General features: G+C 44.4%; 1 protein-coding gene across 1 annotated transcript in view; it reads right to left on the reverse strand.

Annotated features, from left to right (window-relative positions):
- SLC15A1 (solute carrier family 15 member 1) overlaps nucleotides 1–10,612 on the reverse strand; it is a 48,387-nt gene extending 37,775 nt beyond the window's left edge. Inside the window, exon 1 of the mRNA XM_090257969.1 lies at nucleotides 10,408–10,612. Coding sequence (XP_090114095.1) covers nucleotides 10,408–10,411 — 4 coding nt within the window. The 5' untranslated portion in view covers nucleotides 10,412–10,612. The remainder of the gene's footprint in view (nucleotides 1–10,407) is intronic.
- Between the last annotated feature and the right edge of the window lie 331 nt (nucleotides 10,613–10,943).

The raw sequence follows: 10,943 nt of genomic DNA on the forward strand, positions 1-10,943 counted from the left end.
ACATGGACTTGGGAAGAGAAGGGATGAGGCATTTTGCTGAAGTTTAACAGAGGAGCTCTCACCTTCAGGTGGAGAGAAAATTGTTCCCTACTGTTACCAAGAATGAAATTGAGGAAATATGTTAACTGTTGCATAATGTGTTAGAGATGGTATTTCTGAAGTTGTATGGTGTGGTAGGCAGAATGCTGGTGTCCCAAAGATGTCTGTGTCCTAATCCCCGGCACTTGCAGCCATGTTACCTTCCACAGCAAAGGGACTCTACGGATGTGATTCAGTTAACAGCCTTCAGATGGGGTGTTCATCCTGGATTATTTGGGTGGTCCCAGTGCAATCACAAGGGTCCTTAAAAGAGTCCAAAGAGGAGATATGAGGAAAGAAACAGAAGTTGGAGTGATGGCAATTGCTGGAAGGCCACTAGGAGACAGGGAATGTGGTGGCCTATAGAAGCTAAAAAAGACAGGGAAAAGGATTCTCCCTTGGAGTCTCCAGAAGGAACCTGCTGATGCCTTTATTTTAGCTCAGTGAGACCCAGGTCAGCTTATGACCTCCAGAACTGCAAGATAATAGATTTGTGTCATTTTAAACCATTAAGTTTGTGCTAACTTATTATAGCAGCAATAGGAAATAACACATGGGCTGGCCTCAAGCTTTGTAAACATAGGTTTTTATCACAATTTATATAGAACCAAGACTCAAACTTCATAGCAGTTTTATTTGTTGGCAGAATGCCCTTTTTATAATTTTTTTCCCTAAGCTACATTTTCTACCTGGGGTCTTAGAAATTCATACCTGGCACCTGCCTTTTTTATGTGATTTGGCAGAACCTGTACATGCTCTGCTACTTTCTGCAGGTTACTGATTCTTCATCTCTAAAGTGGGGATGCTGCCTTCCAGGGTTGCTGAAAAGCAGGAGTGTTCTGCCAATGGTTTCACAAACCAGGATTAAAATGAGTTAAGTTGATTATTATCCTTTTTAGGCCATGCATATGCCCCACAAAGTAGGTCACATGAGACCCCCAAGGAAGGCAGTGACCTCTACTATAATACACTTAGCCTCACTTTCAGTCTAAGTGGTTTCTGTACATGAAGGTGAGAACTCTTCTCTCAACATTGCTCCTGTATCTAATAGGGGGAAGAACATGGGTCTTAGAAATAAGGAGGTTGGACTGCAGCTTAAAGACATTCTTCCTAGCCATGTGGTTTTGTTCAAAGCACTTAACCACTGGACCTCCATTCCTTCACCTAGAGAGGCTAACACATTCTTTGCAAGCTGATTAACCAAATAGTCTCTACATTAATAAAATGAAGTTTGTTATTCACTGCACCCCCATGAAGACAGCTGGGTAGTATGGATAGATGTTTGGAATGAATTGACTTAAAATGAAAATATAGGGAAGAATTTTCAATGGAGAGCCTTGGCACAAGTAAGAAGTCTCTCAAAGAAAGATGCAGTCCCCTCCAGGGGTTGCTCACATTGACCAAAAACAGAAGGTCCTTATGATGTCACCCTGGGAACTTCAGTCATGGAGATTAGGACACAGAAAAGTCAATCTTCTCAAATACAAGCCACATTGGCAAGCATTGCTTTTCAATCAAGCTGCTTTTCCAATGGGCAACACTATAGTGTGTGACATTGGGTAGCTGTAAAGGTTTAAGGATTATCTTTAACTTCCCAGGGCAGTGGGTCTCAAAGTAGGGTCTCTGGACCAGGAACAGTGGCACCTGGTAACTCACCAGAAATGCAATCTCTCAGGTCCATCCCAGACCAACCCAATCAGATACTGTGAGGGTGGGGCCTGGTTCTCTGCACGTTATCAAGCTCTCCTGGTGATGCTGAAGTTTGAGAGGACTCTACTCTAAATCAGAGCATAATGAGATGGGCCTGGTGCAAAGGTGTGCATGCTAAGTGGCCACTCCTACCCAGGTGATTAGCTCCTCTGATGTGATTCTGGCCTTTACTATCTCTTCCTGTTTCTGAGCTTCAGTACTTGTCTTACCTTCCCAGTCTCCTGTCCACCCAACCTGAGCTTCCCTAGATGGAGCATTTCAGGACTGCTTTCAAATCTTGCTGGGTCTCTGCTACCTATACAGTCAGACCTACTGCTCAGCACAGCACTCAAAGGCCTTTGGGATCTGACTTCCATCTTCTTCCACCCCACAAGGAGTGTGGGCACACAACTTCTCTCTCTGTGCCAGGCTCTTCATAGCTCCCTGCTCCATTAGGGTGGTAAGCACCTCACCTGCCTACTCAGCCTCCCAGATATTCTCACTCATTTAAGGAAAGAAAAGCACTTTTTCACTTCTTTTTTTTTTCTTATCCTCACACAAGGACATGCTTATTGATTTTAGAAAGCGGGAAAGAGAGGGAGAGAAAGAGGAAGAGAAACATAGATGTGAGAGAGAAACATCTATCAGTTGCCTCTTGTATGCACCGCGAATGAGGACCAAACCCACAACCTAGGCATGTGCCCTGACCAGGAATCAAACCTTTGACCTTTTAGTTTACAGGATCATGCTCCAACCAACTGAGCCACACCAGCCAGGGCACTTTTCACTTCTTGATCAAAGTTGATCAAGCCACTGGTTGTCTTGGCTATACCACTGTAGAAAGCTAATGAGTGATCAGTCCTTTCAGAACTAAGAGTGTCAACTAAACCCCGATAAGATGAAGCTACTTTAAAAATATGGAGAAATCAGTGCTAATGGGACAGCATAGGTTTTATTAAGTGACTTTGGCATGATATCTTTGCAAGGAATGGCTCAGCTCTGGAGCACTTGCAACCTTGCTAGTATGCACACAGGCAATGCAGGCAAAGGTGTGAGACTAGCTGATGAAGAATGGAGCTTTCTGTCCAGTACCACTGCCCCCCCCCCCCCCCCGCCCCACCTCCAGAAGACAGATACAGAATATAAAACCACTTAGCTATAGTCTGGCATAGTTTTCTCAGCAATGGGGTATCTCATGACATGTGTTGCCCTCGTCAGCCCCTGTTGTTTCAGTGTTGCCCTTTTTGTTATGGGAACAGGGACCATAGGGAGCTGGCACCTTTGGCTTCCCTTGCTGTGTGAGTAATAAACTGCCTTGCTGTGTCTTTAGCCATCCATCAGCCAGGCCTTTTCCTTGCCTTGTAGTGGGTGTGTCTGACAGCCACATCTTTCCCTTTTTTTAAATCACCTTGTCCCTCAATTCGGGGGTCCAATGGTCAGGACTGAGGTAAGCAGCTCATTTGTTTGCTGGGGCTGCCATAACAACATACCACAAATGGAGTGGCTAAACACAATGGAAATTTATCAACCCACAGTTCTAGAGGCTGCAAATCCAAGATCGAGGTGTGGGCAGAGCTGGTTCCTTCTGAGGGCTGTGGGGAAGAATCTATTCCAGGCCTCTTCCTTAACTTCTGGTGGCTTACTGGCAATCTTTAACTTGTAGGAACATTGCCCTGATCTCTACCTTCATCTTCACAGGCTCTTCTTCCTGTGTGTGTGCCCGTATACAAATTCCCCCTTTACGTAAGGACTCAGTCATAATGGATTAGGGGCCCATCTACTCCAGTATGACCTCATCTGAATAGATATCTACAATGACCTTATTTCTAAACAAGGTCACATTCTGAAGTACCAGGGGTTAGGACTTTAGCACATGAATTTGAGGTTTTGGGGACCAACAGAGTTGAACCCATAACAGATAGCATTTGTAGTGCACAATCTATTATTGTATGTTACAGATATTCTCCTGCCTTTTAAAAAGACTTCTACGCATGATTGTATAAAATGATAGACTTAAGAGGCCCGTAAAAGCAGCCTCTGATGGTTTCATAAATAAGCTATGACTTTTATCATTGTTTCCCTAACTACAGATGTGCATCACTGACCACCATTTCTGTTCTCTTTCAGAAAGAAATGATCTCTATCGGTCTCAGGCTCTAAGACCCAGGGCTTTGGACATGCTGAGGTTGTTTGTTTCTCAATTGCAGAGAAAGGACAGCCTGGACAGAGGGTGCTAGAGAGTTAAAATGCAATAAACTGTTATGTAAAACAGAAGGATCCAGGCAGAGGCTTAATTTTTACCTCAAGTATAGGCAGGGAACTGTTACTCCAGGGAGATGATTTTTCTGGGTGTTAGGAAGGCAGCTCTTGCTCTCCACGTTATGTCCTTTATCTACACCTGGACAGTCTTTTATTCTAGAACATCCTTTATTCTGAACTTTGAGTCAGGCTTACTTTAAATGCTATGACTGCCAATAGTGAATAAACAAATATAATCTCAGGTTAAATAGAAAACAGACTTATCCTTAGAGTAGGCTCCAAAAAGAAATAAGAGAACAAAATAAGAAGGGAAGCAGCTATCAGCCTCCTGAACACTATCCCACCACAGGAAATTGCACACACCCCACAGGCAACACTAGCAAGTACATTAGCATCAGCCCTAATAATATTGTTTATTGTGATAGGAGAAAACAATGCCAAAGACACACAAGTGTCACCAAATCAAAAGGAACCAATCTCCTGGTCCTTTGTTGGGGGAGGGGTTGCTTTGGAGGCAATTAGAGACCCTAAATAGTAGAGACAAAGATTTACTCTTAGATGTTAAATCTTGGCTAGAAAATTTGCTTTATGATCATGGTAAGTGTGAAGTCAGGCTACAAAGCTACGTGCAAAATACACATTTTCCCCCAGTTGGTATTTAGATTGCATATGACTCATTTCTATTATGAGACTATCAGAAATTTCTAGACCTAGAATGCTGGTAAAATCCTTGCATATTTTAAATTCTGTTATATATTACCTAACAACTCTCCACAGAAGTGGTAGGTGACTTATTTTTTCAAGTCTTGTATTTTTAAATGAGCATGCATAGAAGAAACAGCTGGAAAAAAAAGTTTAAACATTACCCACAGCTAAATGTTGCCTGGAAACTTTATCCACAGATCCATAGTATGCTATGAACAGAGTATGGACATAATTTTTAGAATTAATTTGAGGTAAATTACCTGAATCTATGATATCACTGTGAGCATGTCTGATTCACCTAATATAATACATAGGAGGTGTTTTCTACATACTAATTCCGTTATTGAATGGATTGTCGTTTAGAACTAATTAAAACTATGACCAGAAAAGTCCATTTACCTTTTGGGGGGAAGACGCTGGTCACCAAATTTAGCACCTAGGCTGAGGATGCAAGTTACAATATAGTCATCTTTACACACGAAGAATATTTCCTACCTAAAGTTCTGTATAAGTGATATACATATTTCAGAGAAAATATTTTTTATTACCATCTATATTGGGTTAAATGGTATGTCCTCTCAAAACTAATTTCCTTCTCAGAATCTCAGAATGTGACCTTATTTAAAATGGAGTCACTGCAGACATAGTGAGTTAAAATGAGGTTATACTGGAATAGAGTAGGTCTTCAATTCAATATGACCAGTATCCTTATAAGGAGACAGTCATGTAAAGACAGACATGCACAGAGAGCAGATGAGGTGAAGACACACAGACAGGGAAAGGGGGCCAGGTGACCAGCAAGGCAGAGATCAAAGTAATGCATGTACAAGCCAAGGAATGCCACGAACTGGTGTCAACACCAGAAGCTAAGAGGAGGATATGGAACACAACCTCCCTGAGAGTCTTTAGAGGAGCATGGCCTGACCAACACCTGGATTTTAGACTTTAAACCACCCAGTTTGTGGTACTTTCCTTAGAGCAGCCACAGGAAACAAATATACCATGTGAACTTATGTGTTTTGACTAAATGAAAAAAAAGGTCTGTTCCTCCAAGAACATCTCAAATACACCTCCTGATAGTTATAATAGATTTCATAACAAAATCTCCCCACTGTAGACGTATTAAATGCTTAGTATGAGAGCTTTCAATGAGTTATCTTATGTACGTACATTTTGGGAATTTTCCAGTTTTAAGTCTGATTTTTAAACCACATTTTCCTTTGGGTATGTGCTTAGTTTCACAAGCTCCACACAACAACTGATGGCTCTAAACCTGAACCTAATGAGAGGCTCCTTTCAGCAGCCCAGTGGGAGGCCTTGGTTGGTTTCCAACCTTGAGGAACTAAATCACCTGTGAGGATCCTAGCCCTTCCCCCCCTGACTGTGGTAATTTCCAACTGCTGAGATTGTCTGGTGAATCATTAGCTGCACTTATACCTAATCTTGGCAGTGAGCAGAAGCATTGCCAGGCCTGTCTGACACAGCTCTGTTCACATCAACCCCATGAGGTGACACCCTGGTCAGTTTCCTCAGTGATATACTTCTGGCCCCTGAAACCAAGGGACAAAATTACAAAACAGCAATTCTCTGGTTCTTTGTGTTGCAAGCCCAGTTTATGAGTCAATGTTCTCATTCACCTGCTTATAATTCTGCTCTCATTCTTTCATCATCCTCAGATTCCACCCTTGTTTTTAGTTCCTTATCAGCTCACCTGGGACACCTACCTCCTTTCTCTCCTGCCAGGGATGAAATCAAGATGCAATTGTGTCCCAGCGCACTACCTTGAGAGAGGACACAGCTGGCTGTGTAGTCCCAGCCCCATGCTTCCACTCATCTTCTGACAACTATCTGTCTCAGTAGTGAACTTTTCTGGTGACTTAACTAGCCCATTGACTAACAGTGACTCAAAAACCCAAGTAAACAAAAAATGGAATCATTCGCAAGCCAGGGGCCAGACTGCACAAGATCTTATAGCCATGATCTTATTTGGGGCACAATGTCAACATTTGGACAAGCCTGTCATTTAGAGAAGTGATTCTCCAAGTGTGGTCCTAGAACCAGCAGCAGCACCTGGGAGCTTGTGCAAACATTAACCCTTGAACCCTGACCTAGACATCCCGAAACAGACACTCTAGGGATAGGGCCTGGCAACCTGTTGGAATAAGCCCTCACTCTGGTGGTCCTGATGCATGCTGAAGTTTGAAGACCACTGACTTAGAGTCATGTCAGCATGGGAGAACCAATGTCAGTTTTCTCTTCTTGCTGTCTGGGAGGAAGAAGTTTCTCCCAGGGGTCAGATGCCCAAGGCCACCTTTGGTATGGAACCATCTCAGCTTCTAGCCTGTAGCAGAAGTGACAGCTGCCCTGGGACCTCAGCATTGTTCTTTGGTTTTACCCAAGAGCCTCTAGTAAGAGGAGAGAATGCAGAAGGATTTTTAAAAGGCCCGGTCTGCCACATCTTTAAGGCTAGTCCATCATTTCATGCTCAGGCAGGAGAACTACTTACAAAACTCACCAGAATCCCATACAAGGTCAGCAGGAGGCTGAGAATTGGGGAAGAGCGTCAGGAACATAATAAAGTGTTCTTCCTTAAGTGAGTGAATTTCTCACATCAGCCTGGAGGCCCTGGGAGAGGGAGAACTTGAAGCCTCCACATGCTTAATTTTCTCTTTTTTTTTTTTATTGTATTTTTTTCCATTATTATTTAGTCCCCTTATGTCCCCTGCTCACACCTGCAATAACCACATTGTTGTCCATGTCTGAGTCCTTTCTCCTTTTTGCTCAATCCCTCTACCCCTTAACCTCCCCCTCAACCACATTAACTGTCATCCTGCTCTCTATCTATGAGTCAGATTAACTTTCAAAGTCAAATATGTGGCAAATGACAGAGCAGGATCTATGTTTTTTCACACCAAAGTAATTTCTGATAGCAACAACTTTAATATAGATGCTTGCTAAACTGTGGGTGAGGACGTAGGGTGGAATGAGAGGAGAAAGATCAAATACTTAAAATCTTCAAAGCAAGTCTAGCCCCACAAAGGCCTCAGAGGTGGCTCTCCAGTCACTTAAGAGGTCCTCAGTCATTCTGAGACCTAACTACACAAGACAGCCCTTGGGAAACTGACCCTCTCTCCACCCCTGACTCTGATGAGCACAACCATATGTTAAAGCAAGGGCCAGCACACTATGGTTCATGGGCCAAATCTGGCATGGTTTCTACATTTTTAAATGATGAAAAGACTATTTTAAAAGACTATTTAGTGACACATGAAATTACATAAAATTCAAATTTCCATACCCATAAATTAAAAAAAAAAAAAAAAATCTCACCTGAGGATATGTTCATTGATTTTAGAGAGATGAAGGGGGGTGGGGGGGAGCCTGGGTGCCTCCGACCAGGGATGGAAACTGCAATCTAGGTATGTGCCTTGACCAGGGATTGAACCCACAATCTACTGATGCCTGGGACCATGCTCCAATCAACTGAGCCACCCATCCAGGGCCATATATAGTTTTATTAGAATACAGCTCCACCCATTTGTTTATGTATTTCAAACTACAAAGGTGGAGTTGAGTAGTTACCACTCAACTATATGGTCCCCAAAGCCAAAAATATCAACGTTTTGGCCCTTTGCAAGAAAGATTTGCAGACTCCTCTTTAAAGCAAAGGGTTGGCATTAGAGATTCTAACCAGATTCTGCAGCCAGGTTTAGCTATCCATCCTCACCCCAAAGCAACTTTCTATCCAGTTTATTCTTGTAGATTCTTGTTGCTTGTGTCACTAAGTCTAACTTACACCTTAATGGTAAAGTTCTGACTGTCATCAGTCACATCTCTCACTTTCCTATTGGGTCATAACTTCTGCCTCTCCATTTCTAGGGTGAGTGAAAGATCCTGGTGTAAAAATTAGTACCAATTATACATGAGATGAAATTAGCTCAAAGCAAACATTTTTCTGTGAACCATTTCTTTGCTTCTTTTTCTCCTGCTGAATTCACCTGATGTTCCAAGTGAACATCACCAGGGGATCTGAAACCACTTTGCATAATCTAAGTACCAAAGATCTGTTCTTAAAAGGGGAAGTTACTGCTAGATCTTTACTAAAAACATTTTCTAATTATTTGTTTCACTTACTAACTAAACCTAGATATTGAAAATTTAGGATCTGAGTAAACATAAAACTGTTGTCTGCATATAAACTTTTTGTTGCTACTCACATGCTATGCCAAACTGAGTTGCAAAATAACAATAACAACAAAAAAAAACCCTACTTCAGAACCAATTTGCAAAATGGAAAGAGTAAATTCACTAGGGCTACGCTTCAAAAGCTAACTGTGTTCATTCATCAATAATCAGCTATCCTGATAGGAAATATTTTAAGGAAGTTGTAAATCAGCACAGATGCTACTCAGGTATTTGCCATCTAAAGATCAAAACAAATACTCAGAGCACCTTCCAGAAAAGTTAACCGACTGACAAGCCAATGGTGTTAGAGGTGGGATCCAGAACTCCAGCTCAGGAGTCAGTTGGTGTGTGAAGCAGACACTGCTGACAGCCTGTGCCTGAGAGAGAGCCTGTAGCATCTTTCTGGAACAGCCCGGTTAGCCACAACTATGAGTCCCACATGTGAAGCACTCATCACTGTTACCTCAGAACCACGGACAGTGAGACTCTGTGCGCTCGCACAGGTGTTACACCCTTACACACCTCAACACAGCCACTAAGGTCAACACTGATACATCTGTTCAATGGCTGAGGAAGTCAGGCCCAAAGAGCTTACTTTACTGAAGCAAAATCATAGAAGTAGCAAGTGGCAGAATGGAAGTACCAGTGCCAGAGGTTACAGTCAGACCCCTGAAGCCACACTATTCCTTCCTGGGCACGCACATGGCACCATTTAGGGGGAATCACTTGATTCGTCTTCCCCATATTTAAGGGAGAAGAAGGCTGGCTGATCTCTGGTCTTCTAGAACCTATTCTCTGCTTCTGCATTCATCCCAGAGCGGTTTACTCTGAAGCAGACAGCATTGAGTTGGTTTCCTGGATGTTCTGCTGACACTCCATGCCTGTGGAGAACCAGCTATTCTCTGTGCCTTCTCTTGAAGTCTGAGGATAGGGACAGAATAAAAAGAAGGGCCACAAAGGGCCAATCCCAGTTCCTCCAGTGCCAGGCAGGACTCCCTCAGGAGCTCTGGGATCACCAGCCGCTAAGTGCCCGCAAGCCCTGCAGTCAAGCCCATTCCCACTCCACAGGGTGGAAACCCAAGGACTGAGGGCTCCTCATAGATATGGGCCGATTAAAGTTATTGCGTTCATCTTGCAACCTCTAAGTGTGGGCACCTCTGGGCCCTCCGCCTCTGCACTCTCGGAGCGAAGACACCACCTAGCAGGGCGATCCCGCGCCAGGTAACTTCCCCGGAGCCCTCACGCTCCAGCTCCACCAACTCTCGGTCGCTTCCCACCGCGGCGACGTGCCCCTGCCGCGCGACCCTGAGCCCTCCCGCGGTGCCAGCCCTCCCGACTGGACGTGCAGGTCTGCGAGCCACAGGCGACAGCGGGAACCAGCGTGGCAGCCCGGTTGGACCCCTTCCGCCCCCTCTGCAGCGCGCTGACCTCGGAGCCCCTGCTCTCCGAAAACCCCATCCCAGCCGCTCCAGCCCGGACCCACGAGCCTACCCATGGTGGCAGCTCCAAGGGTTTCCTGCGACTGACGAGCTAGGAGTTCAGACCTGAGGAGTTTTTTTCAAGGTGTTGCTCCTTTGACTTTGCTTCCAGGCCCTGCCCAGCTACCTGCGCAGCTGGAGGTGTGCGGGCGGGGTGGCAGAACTCCACCCAGGGAACAGAGGTTATCGCCCCTTGAGCCTCAGCAGAGGGAGGCCTGTCTGTGTCCAGCCCTGGGGCGCCTCTGATATACCCAAGGCCCTTGGGAGAGGGCGAGGGTCAGGGCCACAGATGGCTGCGGGAGACCTGGGCTATGGAAGCCCCAACCTGAGTGCTCATGAGTCACCTCCAGGGCTTCTTTAAACGCAGGTTTTGTGCCTCATCCCTATCTGTTGACTTGGTAGGTTGGGGGGGGGGGGTGGACCCCAGAATTTTCATTTTTGACAAGTTCTAATGTGATTTTGCTGTTGCTCTTGAAGACCCCACTTCAGAGAAAACAAAACTTCTTCAGGAGTGTGAGAAACAAGGACATAGTGACTCCCAAACCAGTA

Source organism: Furipterus horrens, unplaced genomic scaffold (genome assembly GCF_987537825.1).
Source record: "Furipterus horrens unplaced genomic scaffold, mFurHor1.1.pri manual_scaffold_12, whole genome shotgun sequence".
NCBI classification, from domain to species: Eukaryota; Metazoa; Chordata; class Mammalia; order Chiroptera; family Furipteridae; genus Furipterus; species Furipterus horrens.